At 42.5% G+C, this 20,488-nt stretch overlaps 1 protein-coding gene across 8 annotated transcripts in view; it reads right to left on the reverse strand.

Annotated features, from left to right (window-relative positions):
- Positions 1 to 20,488, reverse strand: part of MCTP1 (multiple C2 and transmembrane domain containing 1) — a 173,884-nt gene that overhangs the window by 20,982 nt on the left and 132,414 nt on the right. For all 8 annotated transcript variants that reach the window (XM_053408001.1, XM_053408005.1, XM_053408003.1 and 5 more), the window contains 2 exons: positions 13,952 to 14,071; positions 1,169 to 1,222 (listed from right to left, as the gene is read on the reverse strand). In XM_053408001.1, the coding sequence (XP_053263976.1) occupies positions 1,169 to 1,222; positions 13,952 to 14,071 (174 nt within the window). The remainder of the gene's footprint in view (positions 1 to 1,168; positions 1,223 to 13,951; positions 14,072 to 20,488) is intronic.

Consider the following 20,488-nt stretch of genomic DNA (forward strand, 5'->3'; position numbering starts at 1 on the left):
TAAGATAATAAGGAAATAGTCCAAATTTTCATCTTTCAAAACACAGACCTTAATTGTTCAAAGGGCTAACTAATCACAGTGAATTTTCTGACACTTGAAATGTTTAGTAGCTGCCAGCCTACGAATTCTTATAGTGGTGCAGAACTGTACATCTCTACTAGCAACAAAGGTCAAGGGCATAAATTAAGATACTTTTTCTTTCTTTCTCTAGCCTTAAAAAAAGTCAGTGCTTTATTACAACAGAAGTACAAGAACGTTTGTAAAGGTCAATGTTTTCTGTATTTAACGTGAAGTGCTTTAAAAGAATCTGAATACTTTTCTCTATAAATACCCTCATTTCAAAACTTAAAACACAACAAAACATTTATCTTGCTGTACTTATACTTCCCCACAAACCAGTTCTGCCAACTAATGCCATTGCTTCACTCTTACAAGGTCATTCTAATTTCCTCTCTGTGCCTCTTCCCTCCCCTCTAGGGACAACCATGCAGTCCTATTGCTTGCTTCAATAACCTGTATAAACTAGCTGTTATTTACTGTGGTGGCAAATCCTCGACCTGACCAGCAACCTAGGAACTGAGCAACATTCTCAAGAGCTAAAAGAGCTACCATAGTCCCTTAGGTTGATGCTGGGCTGCACAACACCAATCCCAAATCCATCTGTAAGAGGCCCATGAGAATTGTGATTATTTAAATATCATATGGAGTGAAACACGCACCAAACATTCTTCTGCCAAGTAATTCTCAGAAAATTATAGATGGCAATAGACCACCTTCAAACAGCGTGGCTTTTCTATTTTTACAACATTTCTTCCCACAAGTAAGTACAGCCCTATTTGTAATACTCAAGACAGGACAAATTTTTGTCCTTCAAAAACAGTTGTCACTGCAGTTATCTTCACAACAGCTATCAAGTTCCAGACAAGCTGAATTATTTTTGTTCCTGGTAGGAGGGGGGGGAAATTGACCCAGCTCTGGACAAAAAAGGGAGGATTTATAGTCCTCTTTCCCTTCCTACAATATACACTGGCATTGTTAGGATGATAAACAGCTCTGTCCAATTTTCTGGACTAAAAACACTTCAGCTCCTTTTTAACTGTCTGCAAGAACAGTGTCATGTCTAAATTCTCCCATCCCCAGGTACCCAAGTGCTAGGAAAGATAATTACCTTGTCATCTCTGTCATCCTCTTCTTCCTCGTCCTCTAGCATGTCCTCCACTACCTGCAGACACAAACAGGAGTAGTTGTCATGAGTCAACAAGGTAGTGTTTTGTTCTGCCAAATCATTAAGCCTTCCGTGGTTGGAAATCTTTATTAAATATTTCCAAATAAATGCACAATAGGAAAATTTAACCTACAGATTCAAACTATGGTAACACTCTGAAAAGCTTTGTCCTGTATGCAATCCCATCAAGATGGTGCCCTGATTTGAATGCTATGTTAAGAAAAAAGCATGGCTCGTTATGAATGTGCACGCCGAGTCCGCACTGGTCACTTTGCTGCTGTTTAGCACTCAGCTAAGTCATAGTTTGGTTTAGCATGTCATCTGAACCGAGACTTGTGGTTTAGTTCTCCTGGACAAACCATTAGCAGTAACCTATATAGGACAAACTTTCGTTATGGCTCATGGTTAGGATTTTGACGGCACACTAAGGCAAACTATGGCTTAGGTCAGCACAGCCCTAGAGCAAAGCAACCAGAAAGGAGTGAAGCAGCTGTGATCTTCTTTCCAGGACTCTCATAGCCCTGCCAAGCAATTGATCCTTGAACTGAAAGGAGATTTGCAATGATCGGGTGGAAACTAACTTACGATTGTAAAAAGCAAGCTGTATGACTGTATATATAGCAGACCAAAAACGAAGTAAAAGGTGGTCCCTGAAGGTAAAGAGTCCAAGGACAAGGACTCCTTAAATGAGTGCCAGAGCACTAAGATATACAAAAGGACCACATTGAGAAGCATAGAAATGGAATTGAAGAAACAGTCGATTTTTTTCAACCACTGAAAGATTGCGACCTTCACCTAACAGGACACTATTTGCATGTTGACACTGTATTATTTATAGTATTACTGCAGTTACTAGACAGTTTGCAACCATATTTTGCATGATCACACTATGGCCATATGGTTATGACTGACGGTCTGTTGTGGCAACAAACTGCAGTGAGCATCAGGCTCATTCACTCCCTTCTTCCCTCCTCCTGCTTATCCAGAAACTGCTGCATTTGGTTTTACTTAACTGTGCTTTGCCATACTATCAAGACGAACAAATTGCGGTTAAGATTAATATGGTTATTTCAAACCATCTTCGAACCATAGCTACTGGAAGCTACCATAGTAAAATTTAAGCACAATTCCAAGTCTGAACTAAGTAACATGCTGTAGTTGATCAAAAGGGGAAGTGAAAGAGCCCAAACACATCCTCCTGGCTGTAGGAAATGGGGAGACGAATGGAGGGCTGGGGAATGTGCAAACCAGAAATTCTCTATGGCTTGTTTTATGACTTATCATGACTTCTGATATATGTATTAACAGCCAATATGTACCAAAAGCCTTTGCATGCTTAACTCTTGTAACACAGTTTAGATTTAAGGTAGGTGATCACAACACTCTCACATGAACAATACAGTGTATGCAGAAGGCTAGGGTTATTTCTTTAATGTATTTCGCCTCAAAATTGTTTTGTTTTCATTGTTTTGGTTTCCAATTGAAATATTACGCAGGGCATAGATATATCTGATATGGACCTGTGATACAAAGATGAATAAATACTACTACTAGCAATAACCATATAAAATACCCTGGTTTCTTAAATTCTATGTGTAAGAAGGCTTTTAAAAAATATTCAAAGTAACTATTACCTAGGTATAAGATTCAGGAAAATCTGTAGCATAGGTTGTTTCTACACATGAGATTAATCCTAGCCATTTTCCCAGAACAGATTATAAACAGGGCCATCTATGTGATTTGATGATAGAGAAGTTTGTCTATTAAGCTGACTAGTCTTTGTGAGTAGTTATCCCTATTAAATAGCTGGGGGGGGGGAGGTGACTGCTAAGGCTTGTAAGAGAATGGATACACACAGTGTAGGCTAGAAAAGGGGCAGAGCATGGACAGAAGTATTTCCCCTTTTAGAAATAAATTGTGGCAATGAATAGTCTCCATCCCAAATTGGTCATTATTCATGATGAGCAAACTCTCATTGAAAATCTATTTGGTCTTTTTACCCTTTCCTTGATAATACTGCGAGAGTAGGTGACCTTGATCATTTCCTCCCAACTACTCTTGATGAAAGCTAAAAAAACTAAATGAAGCATGCCTGCTTCTATCCTATTAGTTTCTCTTTCCCAGGCATCTCTCTCCCCATATTGCTGAGAAGTGGAAGGGCATAAGTGGTGATGGGAAGGTCTTGCTAGAATCAGAAAATATATTTCTGGCTTGTCCTTAATAGGAAATGGAATTCATAAACAAGTCATGGAGAAAGTAAGGAAGAAGCCCTTCAGCAACATGCAGAGAAATTTTCTATAGGGGAATGGTTCAGGCCAGAGGCATCGCATCTTCCTCCCTAAGCCAGACAGAACCTTCCCAGGCTTTGGGAAAGGAAGTGCCAGGGGAACATTTAGGGGACTAGCCTAGTCCCCCTAGTCCACTGACCACACGCTACTGAAGCCCTTATATGCTAGGTTTCTATGTGAACTGCACTTTGTAAGTCTATATGTTGTGTGAAGAACTTATACAAATACTTTTTAGAGACCATTATTTTTACTTGGTTTTTTTAAAAGTCCCCCCCCCATCCCTTTCCTAGCAATGCTTTCCCACTAAACAGCAATACTTCCTTTTATCCTTATAAGTTGAAAAGAGCAGCACAGGAGGAGTGCCAAAAACGTGAGTCTTAATGTAGCTTCTGCTACTGTTTGTGCTGGAGCAGGCCAACAATGTTTCATTTTCATTGTCGATTCAAAGGATCACCTGAAGGTGTTGCAGGAACCAAAGTGTGGTTCTCAGGGGTGAGAGAACAACACTCCCTCCATCCTCTGTCTTTGGTTCTATCTTTCTGTTCAAATAACTCATGTGTTATTGGGGGCAATGCAAGTAATGCAGCCGACTTGTTGGAGAGAAAGTTTATTCCACAGCATATACATTTCAACTGCATTTATTCTGTAGTTATTTAGGATCATTTCAGCTTTGCTTTATAAGGCACTGCTGTTCCTTCTCAGACCTTTGGATGGCATAGCATCTAAATAGGGCATCTAAAAATATTATAGGGCAAACATTAAGGAAACAGTATTTTACTTAAGGTTTATGTAGAGGGGGGATGCTTAACATCGCTTCAGAATCTGTGCTTTAAATTTTGCTGTCTGCAACCTTGCTTGAAATCCAGCATTATTAATCAAACAAAGGAAAGGCACGGGGGAAATCAGAAAGCTCTAATGCAAGCAGTTAAAAGTGACATGACCTTCTGTAATGTCACTTGTCACAGATGTATATGACACATAGCAGTGGAAGATATTGAAAGAACCTAATTCCTGGTGCTGATCCATGATTATTATACAAATATAGATGACACTTAAGAGCACACATAAGATGGTCTCACATATTACACACGAGTTTCTTTATTGTGCTTACTGTTTAGCCATAAATTACACAATATGGCTCAAGAACCCTCTTCCCTTTCTGCTTTGCAAGGTATTTATTGACAAAAAAGCAAGACAGAATTATTTGTATGACAGCATTCAGACCATATATTATTTCCTCCTGCCAGAATGCAAGCATCATAGTATACGCATAACAAATGCAACAGAAATAGGCAGCAGACAACATGACACATAAGTTGCTTAGATGCCCATATCCATCCCAACATAGCAGATATAATTGCAATTGAAATATGCAGAATACATTGAAATCATGTAATTATATCGTTAGAAGAAGTGATGACTGATGCCCGCTGGAACAGGGAGGATGGAAGGCAGGGAACCCAACAATGGGTGGAGCCAGGTCCAATTGACAGGCAGAACCAACGAATTCTAGCTTTGTCCCCATCCTCATCTTCACTGTGTGAGAATAAGAGGGTTGAAGCTCCCCACCCTGAGCTGGTTATAATGGCAAGTGTGAGCTGGCTGAAGGCAGACTGAAGCTGACGGGGCAGCACCCCATTTGCCTTAATATACCAGCCTTCACTGGTTGGAAGGAGACAGAAGTTCATCCAGTTTATACTCAGTAAGATACATAGTGTTGAACCAACACCATTGGGTCTCTGAGTTATTTTCCTGAATCAGGTATTTGTTCTTTACAGGTCACTGGTTACTAAAGTTAAAAGGTTCCAGATGAGACTCAGGCCTTTGTCTGACCCCCCACCCATGTAGCCAAGATTTATTTATTTCACTGAAATATTTAAAAATTGCACTTTCATACAGTTGTAATTGAAATTATTCAACTCCCATTGCAAATCAGGTTTATTATCAAAATTTACAGACTTTCAGCTGTTTGCAATGAGCAAATCAAACAAAAGGAATTGAAATAGCTTGACACAATGGATGCTTCAAGTGGTTCCCCCAAATTCAGCTGAAATTGCAGGTCTCAGGTTTAAAAGATCTTGGGTTTTAAGGGCTTGCTTGCTTAACACAGGTTTTTCTTTTTTAAAAAAATGTTTGGGAATGATTCCTGCCAAACCTCTATCAAGAAGGGGTTTCACAAGGCAGGGCCCGCCACACTAAAGGTCTGGCCAGCCAGACCTCAGGGGCAGGTGGGACCTGGTGCTTCACAGTCATCCCTCTCCCTTGGCTGCCTTCTAGGTTTGCGCTAACTTCAATTCCCTACTGCCCTGAATATACTCTAGTTTTGACTCCATTCAATTTTGGCTTTATGTTTCCTTTGAATTGGCTATAGCAATCAAACTGGTCTTGTTGGCCCTCAACTCAATACTTCCAATGCTGTTTCTCTCGGTGTTTCACCTTCTGTGTCATGCAAAGACACATTGGGGAGCTTGATATCCTGATCAAAAGGAGGGAAAACAAAACCAACCAAGTAGTCCTGCCACAGATCAGCCTCTGCAAACCAGACCACAGCATGCTAGGCTAGACTAGAAGCAGAAAGCAGCAAAGCTCCCTGCAGAACGAACAGCCCCAGATGGTTCAAGCAACAGTGCTGACCTACACACCAAAAAACAAACAAACAAACAAACAAACATCCCAAGGACACAGTTGACTTTAAATTCTGGAGCTGACATAACTCCAATTGCAATGTAATATGGTTTAATATCACCAGACCAATGGCACTTTTAAATATGTGAAAGGATATTTCACACAAAAAACATGTGAAAAGAGAAAAGGTTGTAGATGTGCAAGTGTGCTAATGCATGCAATGTTATATGTAGAAACAGACACACAACAAAACAGGCTCACTCCACGTAACTATCATATCTATGTTGATCAGCCCAGATTATTATGTAACGTAGCACATGGCTGCAGTGGCGTAGCGTGGGGGGTGCAGGGGGGGCCGGCCGCACCGGCCGCAACATCTGGGGGGGCGCGCTCGCACTCGCAGCTCTCTGCCCCTACCTGGCTCACTCAGGGTTAGGGGGCGCAAATTACTTGCCTTGCCCTGGGTGCTGACAACCCATGCTACGCCACTGCATGGCTGCACATTTCCCCTGCATGTAGCCAGGGTTATTAGTATATTATTAATATTATTGTTCTTTGAAACTAGATTCCTGTTAGGTAGGGTCATATTAATATGGCAATTTTACAGAATCACAGGGCTACTTAGCACTTTATGGTCATGATAGTTAAATTAGAGAAAAGGCATTTGATTAGCTCTCCTTGTGACATCAATATGACTTAAAAGAACTTAACTTTGGCTAAATCATGCCCTACACCTAAACATATGGAATATGAATGCTACCAACATTTATTTGCAATCATTTTGCATAAAGAAATGCTTCTTAGGGAACCTTGGGTAACAGAAACTCTGTATGGACTCTTCACTTGAGTGTCAAACCCGGGTAAACCTCTGAAATGAATAAAATGCAGAATGGCCCTTTTTGTCACTTGGCAGACAACACAGAAAAATGTTTCCCATACAAAGATAGGCAGTCCTGTTTTATTAACTGTACCACCATCGTGGTCCTGCACATATATAATAAGAATAGTGCTGACTTTAATGTTTACCAAGAAGCATAGAAACATGGCTAAGTTAAAAAGCCATACAACAATTCTGAAAGAATTGCATAATATAAAGAATGAAAGCTACAGAAAATCACAAGTCATGTGGGTATTCTCAATAGTTAAAAAATAATAAAAAGTGTAGGCATCTGAACTAGTGAAATGCTGGATAATCCTGGAGAACTCCGATATCATTCAGAGCACACCTGTTTTTTGAAAGTACACAGAAGTTAACATAAGTTACCAAAACAAATATTTGCATATACTGTATATTTATTTCGACCTAAAATAATATGAAACCGTGGCCTGACACTATTTTTTTATTCAATAAAGGGAACAGAACTGGGTCCTGAGTCAATGTTTCTACTCTAGGGACACAAAGGGATTCGTGAGGAATCTGGAGCTGATTTAATTCCCTGCCCTCCCATTTGTCTCTGCAAAATCTAAACCACAATATGTGTCTGCGTGTCAGTTGATTTACAGTGCTTACACATAATTATAATATAAAATTATTGAATGTGCATGGATTGAAGAGGATGTGTAAAACCACTCAGACTATTGCAGGTCATCTGAAAGTACTTTAGGTCAAGCTGAAGATTCCCTACAGTCAATAAGCCTAATATCAGAGTCTTATGTGGTCATTTTCACAACAGGGCATCTGCTTCTCTCACACAGAACAGTGGAGGAAGAACTTTTTAAAATGCCGTAATTGAAACAAAACATCCATCTCTTACAGAATGGCAGCTTCAAGATAAACATATGCACCTGTGGACAGAGCACAGGCAGGCTCAAGCTGTTGCGGTTACCAGGCTCACAACCTATGTAAGATGTGCTTTTCTGTGCACAATGTTATCCCCAGGCTAGGCATGTAAAGCCTGCTTCTACACACAGGTAGAAATTCTAGAAGGCATTTATAAACAATTGATGTTAATTGTATAGCATATCTGCAACAGTATTTGGAAAACCCATGGCAGCATGAATAAGACCAAGCCGCTATTAAACATTTGACCTTGGGCTATCTCATCTACCATAGTCATCAAGGTAACTGAACCATTAGATGTCATAATTAATATGATGAGCTTGCCACTAAAGGTTGAATATATTGCTCTACATAAGGCAGCAAGTTGAAAGAAAGCAGCACTGGTACTTTGCAGTGGAAAGACAGGCATCTTTATCTTTTAAGAAATGCTTTCAAAAGTTTCATTGCTTTAGCCTGGGAAAGGGAAATGTTAATGTTGTAATTTTAGGCAGACATCTCATAGGGAGTGGGGATTTCACTTGTGATACATTCAATTCATTACATAATAGCCTTGTATGATCAACAGATTTTTAAAACAATTGAGATCTATGTAGTATAAACAGGCACTACACTAAATCCAACGTAATTTGCAATATGCAATTTTAATTGTTAGCTTAATGTGCTCTTTATGATAGTACAGTTAATACCAAGACTACTGCAAATCTACACTTGTATATATATTTAATGAGTTCGTGTGCTGTTTCTCACCTTTTTCACAAAGAACTATGCAGTATATTGAATGTTTATTTGAACTATGTCTCCATCTAAAGGATTTTAAAGTCCATTGTAATTTTCTTGTACACATATCCCCAAAATGCACATTTACAATTACCCATAAATTCAAGGGAGATTTCAAAGTATGCATGATTGGGATAAATGAATTAATATAGTTTATCAAGTGAGATTTTAGAATCATGGCACTGGGATCCTCGGTTAGGATCTTGGACCTTAGCAGTTAAGCATGTTTCACATAAACAGTTATGAAAACATAGTTTCACTTCTTCCTATTAATACCATTAAATACAAGAGAATCCTAACCAGGTCTACTCAAAAGTATGTCCTATTGCATTCAATTGGCTAGATAAAAGGGATAGGACTACAGGCCTTAGTTGGGCAGCTCAAACCTATGGCATGACTTCAGAGTCTGGTGGGCACAAATGGACTGCCCAGCAGTCATAGTAAGGATGGAGACATGCACGGTCAGCCTCAACCATGTGTTTACACCTTCTATTGCTTGTGGGAGCAATATAGCATTTTCGCCCTGAAAGAAGACTGCCCCCAAACATGGGGACTGCCTTGTTTGAAAACTAGCCTTCAGTCATGAGAAAAACACTGCATAAACACAGGAGGTGAGAGTTGAATTGCTCTAAGGGAACTTTAGAGAGTGTTCTCGAAGCTACAAACATGAGTCTGACCAAACTGCGGGAGGCGGTGGCAGACAGGAGTGCCTGGCGTGCTCTGGTCCATGGGGTCACGAAGAGTCGGACACGACTAAACGACTAAACAACAACAAAGGGAACTTTATATGGGGGACAGGGAAGTGTAGTGCATGAATGAGGAACTCTGTGTGAACTGCAGAACCAAAGAAGTGTAGGGACTGGGACTTCCTTATTTGCATTGCAAAGATAAATGGGGAAGGCACATCGCCATCCTTTCTGCATAGAACTGCATCCTAATCAAATATTGATTTATTAATTTGATAACTACCTTGAGATACCGGAAAAGCTGCAGCTAATTATGATAAACTGAAACCCCTCCCCACAAATGAATAATTTAAAAATAGTGTTCAACTGAGAAGCTGTGACCCACACCTGGACTATATCAGTGGCACCACTGTTTTGTGTTGTAGTTTCTATTTACATTACTAACAGAATGATAAAGAAAGAGTGGCAGAAACATAGGGAGAAGACCAAAATATATAACAGTTGTTTTATTGTCGAGTTTCAGAACTGAGGGTGGTGGTGACAGTTCAAAAACACATAGTGAGCTTTTGTAATCAGAGTCAAATATCCCTTTCAATTTCAGCTCAGCTCATAAATACTTTTGACCTATTCTAAGTTGAGTTCCATTCTGTTTCCTTTTCTCCAAGACTGACCTTCTAGAACAGGCATAGGCAAACTCCGGCCCTCCAGATGTTTGGGACTACAATTCCCATCATCCCTGACCACTGGTCCTGTTAGCTAGGGATGATGGGAATTGTAGTCCCAAATATCTGGAGGGCCGAAGTTTGCCTATGCCTGTTCTAGAATGAGTGAAAGGAAAAGAGGCCACAAAGGGGAGGCCCTTTGCAGGCCAAAGAGCTTTATCATTAGGAGAAATAAATAGAGTAGAAATAAAGAGAAATAAATATTTCTAAATAGAAACATCCCTATCTAGAACACGCTACTGAGGTCCTTCCTCCTAACTCAGTATCACCTATGTAATACACAACAAAGACTGTTTCTTTGAGAAGGTGAGTTCCAAAGAAGATGTTCCACAACTGAAGAAGCCCCGTTCCTTGTCCCACAAGGCAAACCCCTCTCCATCATTTATTTATTTATTTATTTATTTTATTTTTATAAATTGCTGTAAAAAGGCAACCTTTTTGTCTCTAGGCTGAGACAAAAAAAGATTAATAGTATTTGCTCTTGGACACGTAGTTAACACTCAGAAATAAAAGAACATTTTAAGCCATTAGAAAATTAGCTAAAAATACTACAAAGTAGAACAAAGCATACGTATAGGTGGAAAATGTTTCCCTGCCACTTAAAAGTGACGAGACAAGATTGGTCCATCTGTCATAATCAGACAGCAACTTGGTGAATAATGTCATTGATCTGAAGCATTATTACAGACTCTCATGCTGGAATTGATTGGGAAACTGAGATTGTTATGTAGGAGAGGCATTCTATGGGCAAAGACCTTCTGAGATGCTGCATTTTAATTTTCTTTAATGCATATCAGCATGTTAAAGAGGAATAAGAACAGAAAAGGAAGCTTGGTGAATCAAACCAATGATTCACCTAGCCCACCTTTCTGTTTCCTATTCTTGACTCCAGGAAGCACATGAAGGCTCAATACAGCCACTGTGGCTAATAGCCACTGAAATATAAAGACAACCTCCATGAATTTGGGTACGTTGGGCCAAGGAAATGCTGGACTCAGCCCTCTACGTACATGTGCTCCAAGGTACAGGTAACTTGCAACTTATTGTGAATGTCAAAATAACCCTTAGAACCAGCCCTGTAGGGGTACCGTATTTTTCGCACGATTGGACGCACCGGACCATAGGGCGCACCTAGTTTTTTGGGGGGGAAATAAAGGAAAAAATTTTCCCCTTTATTTCCCCCCCAAAAGCAGGTCAGGGAAACCGAACCAGGTCGAGGAACAGCGGGATAGTGCCGCTGCGCCTCCCTGCTGTCCCCCGAGCTTGTGGGGCTGGCTGATGTCTGCCTGGCGCGCGGGGCGCTCTGCTTCAGGGCGCCCCGCCCGCAGGGCGGCAGGCTGCTATCCGCAGCTTGGGGAGTCTTGCAGGGAACTCCTGCAGGGCTCCCCACGCTGCGGATGTCTGCCCGGCGCGAGGGGCGCTCTGATTCAGGGCGCCCCACCCGCCGGGCGGCAGGCTGCTATCCGCAGCTTGGGGAGCCTTGCGGGGAACTCCTGCAGGGCTCCCCACCCTGCGGATGTGTTCCCGAAGCGCCAGGCGCTCTGCTTTCAGGGCGCCCGACGCTCCGGGAAGCAGGCTGCTATCCGCAGCCTAGACATCCCTGCGGGATCTCCCGCAGGGTTGCCTAGGCTGCGGATGTGTTCCCGAAGCGCCGGGCGCTCTGCTTTCAGGGCGCCCGACGCTCCGGGAAGCAGGCTGCTATCCGCAGCCTAGACATCCCTGCGGGACCTCCCGCAGGGTTGCCTAGGCTGCGGATGTGTTCCCGAAGCGCCGGGCGCTCTGCTTTCAGGGCGCCCGACGCTCCGGGAAGCAGGCTGCTATCCGCAGCCTAGACATCCCTGCGGGACCTCCCGCAGGGTTGCCTAGGCTGCGGATGTGTTCCCGAAGCGCCGGGCGCTCTGCTTTCAGGGCGCCCGACGCTCCGGGAAGCAGGCTGCTATCCGCAGCCTAGACATCCCTGCGGGACCTCCCGCAGGGTTGCCTAGGCTGCGGATGTGTTCCCGAAGCGCCGGGCGCTCTGCTTTCAGGGCGCCCGACGCTCCGGGAAGCAGGCTGCTATCCGCAGCCCAGACATCCCTGCGGGACCTCCCGCAGGGTTGCCTAGGCTGCGGATGTGTTCCCGAAGCGCCGGGCGCTCTGCTTTCAGGGTGCCCGACGCTCCGGGAAGCAGGCTGCTATCCGCAGCCTAGACATCCCTGCGGGACCTCCCGCAGGGTTGCCTAGGCTGCGGATGTGTTCCCGAAGCGCCGGGCGCTCTGCTTTCAGGGCGCCCGACGCTCCGGGAAGCAGGCTGCTATCCGCAGCCTAGACATCCCTGCGGGACCTCCCGCAGGGTTGCCTAGGCTGCGGATGTGTTCCCGAAGCGCCGGGCGCTCTGCTTTCAGGGTGCCCGACGCTCCGGGAAGCAGGCTGCTATCCGCAGCCTAGACATCCCTGCGGGACCTCCCGCAGGGTTGCCTAGGCTGCGGATGTGTTCCCGAAGCGCCGGGCGCTCTGCTTTCAGGGTGCCCGACGCTCCGGGAAGCAGGCTGCTATCCGCAGCCTAGACATCCCTGCGGGACCTCCCGCAGGGTTGCCTAGGCTGCGGAGTGTTCCCGAAGCGCCGGGCGCTCTGCTTTCAGGGCGCCCGACGCTCCGGGAAGCAGGCTGCTATCCGCAGCCTAGACACGGCTAGCGGAGCGCTAATCCCGAAGCTTGGGGCTGCGGAGCTCAGCGCGCCCCAAGCTTCTGGATGCCTGCAAGGTCTAGACGGCTAGCGGAGACCTTGCCGGCACCCAGAAGCTTGGGGCGCGCTGAGCTCCGCACGCCCCAAGCTTCGGGATTAATGCAGCGCTCCGCTAGCCGTGGGAGAGCTGGGTCTCCCACGGCTAGCGGATAGCTTCCAGAAGCCTGGAGAGCGAGAGGGGTCGGTGCGCACCGACCCCTCTCACTTTCCAGGCTTCAGCGAAAGCCTGCATTCGCTCCATAGGACGCACACACATTTTCCCTTGCTTTTTAGGAGGGAAAAAGTGCGTCCTATGGTGCGAAAAATACGGTAATCTTACCTTCCGGAGCTAGTGCGCTGAATGGGTCTCATCCCCCAAGAAAGGCCTCCTAAACCCCAGTAAGCAAGGTGGAAAGCTGAAAAACTCTTTCCGCACTGGGAATATTTTTAAATTCTCCGCTTTACTTATGTTCAGTTTGTGTGATTTCAACTGGCCATCCATCAGGTCCATAAAGTTGAAATTGTGTAAGTTAAATGCACCCAAGCTGCAAGTTACCTGTACTCATAAATGCTTCTAATTGCAGCAACCATTTTACACGCACCCAACTGACACGTGTCCGCCTACACAGGGGTCTTTCTGGACTCAGAAGAAGGCAGAATGGTGGCAGAACAGGGTGGGCTTATGTGTAATCTGCCAACGCGTGCAAGGATCAGGAACTGAACCCCTGTGCAAAATGGTAGCTACCTGTACATAATTATTATCTACCATCTATTAACTGGACTTCAGCTGGTCACTTATTGCTGTGTTTTATAAAATTAGACCAATAATCTTTAATAAATATGCATTTGTTATTTGATCTGCATACAGCACTGTTTTTCTGTCAACCGGAGCCATATATTCTCATGTGCTTTTAGTTTCCCCTTGCACTTCCAAGTCTAGATTGTGTTGCCCTGCCACTGTCAGTGATGTTGGGTTCCCAGACTCTGCCCTGAACCCCACCCATTGTCCCCATTTTCATCAGAGAAGTGCTGGAAGGAGGTACATGCCAAGATTTTATGTTCCGGCATCTACAACTTTGCACCAGGTCTCTGGTGTTTTTCAGTTTCCTTGCCCCCGCAGCAAAAAAGCTTAAGAGATACTTACCGTATCACGTTGTCTATTATCTTTCCCTGAAATAATCAGGAAGTAGTTCCACACCAACAGTAGCAACAGTGTCAGAGGAATCATGTACAGCTCAAAATTCCAGGTCACAAAGAGGAACAGCTGGAACCAAAGAGAACGACAAGCTATTTAGATTTCCTTGAATGACAATATGCAAAATAGAGTATTATACACTAAAATTTCCCATTTCTGGCACAGAAAAAAACATGTCCTTAAATCTGTTGCTTTCAGCAGTTCTTACACAGGGCAACCCACTTTTTCTCAGGCAAAAAGAAAAAAATATACTTTTTAAAGCCTAGAGTTTAGACACCGTTTCTCTCATAGCAGCAGAGCCATCTGTGAATTTTGTAATTTTGGCAAAGAAGTGTCCCAAAGCTTCAAGGACTCACACAAGACAATGGTTTCAATGTTATTAACATTAGTAGCAGCAGCAGCAGCAACTTGCCACCATGATCCTTCCAAGGATTCATGTGAGGGCAGTCAAGTATTGAGAAACTTACAGGCTTCTTGGGAAGTGTACTTTAAACAGTACAGGTTCAGAAGTCAACAGGAACAACTGAGACCAGCATTTGGATTACTCATGGGTTAGGAAAATAGCTTTGGAGCCCTAACAACTGAGCTTGGATAACAAAGCAGGCGCTAGCAAATAAAACTTGAGTCTTCTGTAGCCACATTAACACTGAAGAGATTATAAATGTTACAGTTCATTTGTTCACGTAAGCTGATATAAGGAATCTTTTCAGAAGTGAAACAAGGCACAGGTATTTGAAAACAAATATCGTCCCCTCCCCAGTTCACTGTAATTAAGAACAGATTAGTCGATTAACAAAAATATTATAATAACTACCAATCGCACAGTAGACTTAAAGAAGGAGACTCAAAAGAAATGTTTACTTGTGTTAAAAATATATTTTCATGGAAAAACCCACGAGGCAGATTCATTTTATTTTAAAATATTACTGCTTAATATATAAATTTCCGTAAGTGGTGTACAGCAAATGAGAAAATGTATTACAAACATATACAGACGCTATCTTAGAAGGTATTCTTCTGCCTCTTTTTCAGAGAAGGCCTCTTAACATGGTGCCTGCCATGCATCTTATTTAAGGGTGACTTTTATTTATATGCAAGTTTCTGCAGATATAATCAATGAATTCATCTATTAAAACTTATGGATAATTAATTAATTAATTAGTATGTGGGAAGCGACATAACACCTCTGCAATGGTATAAAGCAGATTATAATCCTAAATTTATACTACTGCCAGTTTATGAGACAAAATTGGAGGACATCTCTTGATAGGGATGATGCCTCCTTGGACAATGCTTTCAGTGCAAAGGTTCTCCAAAACACTGAGAGGAACAAGGAATGGGGGTGGGGGGCAGAGGAAGTCTGCCTTGGCTTAGGAAACTGCTCTGATATGTCCCTTGTCAAGGAATATCCTCCGGGCTCATCTCACAAAAATGTAAACGTGTTCTTACTATGAATTTCTGTTTGGAGATCTAGTATGTTCCACCCTCCACTCCTGCCTCTACCGACAATCTTGATGAGTGTGGGTTATGCCTTCTGTTGCTGCCTTACATACTGTTAGGGCTTCCTTTCCCTTCCTTAGGTTTTTGCTCCTTAATTGAGATTTCTGTCTTTTCTTGTTAGGGCAAGTTCTTTTGTTACTTCTGTCTCCTTTGTTAGTTCTGCGTTTTCTTTCCTGTTATCCATAGCGTTGTAACAGTTAGGTTCCAGTCATCAATGTGGTTCCAGTTGAATAATCGTTTAGGGGTCGGGGAGTTGTCCACTCTGCCAGTTGGTCTGGTGAAAGAGGTTTCCTCCTCCTCCTCCTAGAGAGGAGGCAAAAGGCCTGCCTGATCTTTCCAGTAGAAGGCATCATCTCTATCAAGGAATGTCCTCCATCCTTATTTCCAAACAGAAATTCACAGTCAATGTTGCTGTTGCTGTTGTTAACCCACTCTTCACTGAATTGTTCAATCCACATTGGGTAACAATGAAATAAATAATAATAAAAATAAACAGAAAAAATACAAAACATACAGAACCCATAAAAACAAGACCAATAAATGTAAAAAATTAACAGCTATGTTTTAAAAAAAGAAAACAACTCAATGCACAGATGACTTGCCTCCTTATGAGCCGTCATGCTTCACCCTTTTCAGTTACTACCATAAAGTAGACCATAACCTATGAATCAAATAGGCGTTTAAAAAAAGAAGGGAGTGTAACTGCTATATCCTTTATAACGCTATGGAAACGTAGGCATAATGTGGTAGTCTGGGTTCAGATTCATTTTATTATATTTCTGGGAACCAATGATCACATAATTCTAATACATTTAGAACATCCAAAATGATCCGCACCAAGCCCGAGTCCAAAATAAAACCATACATGCTAAAATGTATAAAATGGAAAAAATGTATAAAATGTGGGAGTCTAGACTCACAAAAAACACCCTTTAATTCTTAAAATTGTAGAATGATTCTTGTCCAGCCATTTTAAACACACCTGTGCAAATAGAAAGCTACCTTGTTTTTAATAAGAGATAAATACACAGGACTGCATTGTTGCTGGGCAACCTAAGATTTCAACTTTAAATGAAGGATCACAACCAATGGAGAAAGAGCTAATAATAAAAGATGCATCATTTCCATATATTTAATTACAACATCTCGGGGAAAAAATGAAATAAAATTGATGCTGAAACCATCCACACAAAGCACTTGATTCAATCTTCTATGAGATTAGTATCAGCTATTTTTTTAGAATTTGTGTTCCCTTCTTGCAGCTACATCAGTAAACCTGGTGATGATCCTGCAGTCAAACCAGATATGATTATACAGTGACATCACTGGAGTCAAACAATGCCTGGAGTACAGGGGGAGGGAATAATAGCTCATCTGGGACTCTGGGTGGGAAACGTTTTGATGCATGACGCAGCTGTGGTGGGTTCAGGTAGGGCTTCATCATCTAGTGTAGCAAGGGGAGGAGATGGTTACCAGCTACCATTCACCCCCGGCCACAACGATCCTCTCAGGTATGGGTGGGCAGCGCCCACAGAGCCAATCAGTGGCAGGGGCTTGGGAGCTGTGCACAGCCTGTGCTTGGCCTATTTAAGGTGGCAGTCAAGTGCAGGTCACCCACTTGGCTGTTTGTGGGGTGGGGGGAACAATGCCTGAACGCAGTACAGGAGGAAGGAAGGAATTCCTCTTGCAGAGGCACCTGAGCTGACATTCCATCCAGCCATTATCCCATGGCAGTGGCTGCAAGCTCCTCTCTGGGAGCCTGCATGTGTCATGCAAACTAGGCCTTAACATAATTCTGTCAGCTCAACCCACCCACCTTGATACCTGGAGACTATAGTGGCAATTTTTGCACCTCTAAAAATGTCTCTATTGTGAGATTTTTCTAACGTACTAAAAAAAGTGTAGAATAAGTGACATAGTCTTGTGGCACCTTAAAGACTTAATGGAACGTACAGTGGAATAGCTTTAGCCTAATTCTTATTGGATTAAGAAGTTTCTTGCCAATGTTCAAAGCAAAAAGATCTTAGCCACTTACAGCAAAAAAACATATTCCTCTATCAAAGATCGTGCTACAGTTAAGCGTGGTAGGAGTACATCACCTTCATAGACCTGATGGAGGCCTTTGACCTTGTCAGCCAAAAAGGACTCTTCATACTGCTCAATAAGACAGGGTGCCCACCTAAGCTCCACAATATAATTGTGTCCTTCCACGAGAACATCCATGGCACCTTCCAATATGATAGTTCATCCTCAGATGCTTTCTCTATAAAGAGTGCTGTGAAACGGAGCTGTGTTTCTGCTCCAACTCTCTTTGGCATATACTTTGCCGTGTTGCTCTGTTATGCCTTCAGCTCAACTGAAGATGGTTTGTACTTCCATTCAAGGAATAACGGGGGCCTGTTCAACCTGGCACAGTATTTACAGCGCACTTCCAGGAAGCTCTACAGCCCAAGCTGTAGATGATTTTGTTTCCCTAGATTCCACCATAACCAGCAACTTCTCCATCAATGCTGAGCTGGACAAGCATATTGTCAAAGCAGTCACAGCAGTGGCTCACCTCTCCAAGAGGGTTGGGGAGAATGTGATGCTAACAACCAATACCAAGGTAAAGGTCTACCATGCTTGTGTGTTGAGCACACACTGCCTTATGGAAGTCAGGCAAGGAATTAGTGATAAAGAAAGCTGTACCATTAATTTGGGCTGCAGATAGAGACTTTTCCTTCCTCTTTTTTTGTGTGCAATGCAATCCTCAGTTGATGGGGAGCGAAGTGTCTCAGAGATCATCATCATTATGTGAATATTTACAGATTTCTCTGTTAAATACTGTATGCTGTTTTCACTTCTGTCTGACTTTTGCCAATATGAAAGTTACTACAGTGGCATGAATTTTTCATCGGTAATTCGTGGACTGTTAATGTGATGCTTGTATCTACAGACTCTGGGGCTTGCATTGTGGAATTGTCAGTATTTTCAAAGCAAAGTCACAGCACTTTCATCTTTAACTTCTATAAAATGATGTGAAATGTCTTTACACGATTGTAAGTGGGGAAAGGAAAGGGGTGGGAACCCAAATTTATATTAAAACAAGAAATTCTGCAAAACTTCTAGGGCCTTAGCTAAAAGCAGACTTCACTGATGTTGACAAATGTGCCAAGGTAAATTTGTTTTGATTAGGTGGCTCCATCAACTTTGCAGTTCTTCATGTGGAGTATCTTCAGTTAATGTTTCATACTAAAATTGGATAAGCCGAAGAACATCAAATAAATTCTGCCTAATACTGGAAGGAAATTTTATGTGTTTAGTTGTAACATAATGGCCGCTTACCCTGCTCTGGTGGACAGTGGTTGCAAACCCTTGCAGGCTGCCCTCCATTTCCAGGGCTGCAAGGAGTCATGTCTCAGCAACCAGCTGTTGCAAATTCCCTGTCTGATCGCATTGCAGGGTGGGATAGCCCTCCCAGTCTAAAGTTTAAACTGGCCAATCATAAGCAGCCGATTGGACAGAGTCTGGCCACTGGACCTGAGCTTGGAAGTTCTTGATCTGGCCCACCGGCTAAGGATAAAAGCTGACTGCGCCTAGCGCTTGAAGTTCACGCTGGATCTAACTTTCTTCTTGACTATGCCAAGATCACATGCCTTAATTGACAACATCAGGTATAAGACAAGCATGAACTTTTCATGTAAGGTTCCGTGTTTAGCATTGTAAACCAGAAGTATTCTGTATATGGTTTTTTTTTAAAAGGTTTCATTCTGTTCCACTTGCTATCAATATTTAAATTAAAGTTGCAGTTTTAATACATTGCATTAATTTTATTCTTAATCTTTTTATAGAGTTTTAGATGGCTGCCAGCTTCTATATAACAAAGTGCAATATAACACTTGATACATACATGTAACCTTTCATTATTGTGAAGTCTGAAGGGGAAAGTGGCTACCATGTTTAAAGAAAAAGTGCATTGGAACACGACTTGAAATGGGGTGAGATTAAATGCTTTCCAAATTTCAAATCTTCCTCCTATATCTTCTCGTGCCACCTGTAGCTACCTATTTTGAAAAAGATAGATAAAGCTTTGTTTACAATAAATTGAGAATTTCTATAGGTCCTAGCTTTGGAGAGAGGAAAATTACTGGTTCAATGACAAAGGTTACCAAGGTATCAAAATTCCAGAGTTTTTGTGTGTTGGAATCCATTTGTCCCGGGAGACAATAGAGGAGTCCATCTTTGGGGGTGAAGTCAAACTGTTGGAGAGTTACAGCACCTGCTGTGGCTGTGGAGACCAATACGGGAGAGACATGCTTTGTTGCACTGGGGCAAATGAACTCTGTTTCACAACACTCTTTATAAGGAAGGTGTCAGAGGATAACCCATCATACTGGATGGTGCCATGCATGTTCATGTGGAAGGACACAACCATATTGTGTATTGTTGTTCTGGCAGTGTTGATCCGAGGCTACACTTTCTGCTTTGTGCCATGGGTTCTCTTGATATACTCCTTGATACAATCTTAACATTTACACAAGAAAACGCTCTAAGACACATAATTTTCATATGCATATGGTTGGATAAGAGTCTATTAAGACATGCTCATTACAGCCATTTCAGGTAGATGATTTCTTCAAAGAGTAAGTGATCTTTCATACATTACTAAGTTGACAAACATTTTAAAGAATCCAAGTAGAATACACACATTGCAGTCAACGTGGCACTTAACTGCAGTTCAACACTCATTTACTCACTCAGATTTACAGTCCCAACCAAGAGGAGCTGGCATTATTTTTCATGGTAGAAATACACTAGTATCAAATTGCAGCTGGCTTGCATTAATGACTGGATCAAATAATGTCTAAGTAGTAAAGGTTTCAGGTTCATTGAAGCTTATCTCTTTTTAGTACTCAATTTCCCCCAACAGAGTTGCCAATTGTTTCTTGGGCCTTTGTCTTGGTCATTTTACCTAGCAGACCATTCTGTACATTAATTATTTGCTAA

Source organism: Podarcis raffonei, chromosome 11, assembly GCF_027172205.1.
Source record: "Podarcis raffonei isolate rPodRaf1 chromosome 11, rPodRaf1.pri, whole genome shotgun sequence".
Taxonomy (NCBI): domain Eukaryota; kingdom Metazoa; phylum Chordata; class Lepidosauria; order Squamata; family Lacertidae; genus Podarcis; species Podarcis raffonei.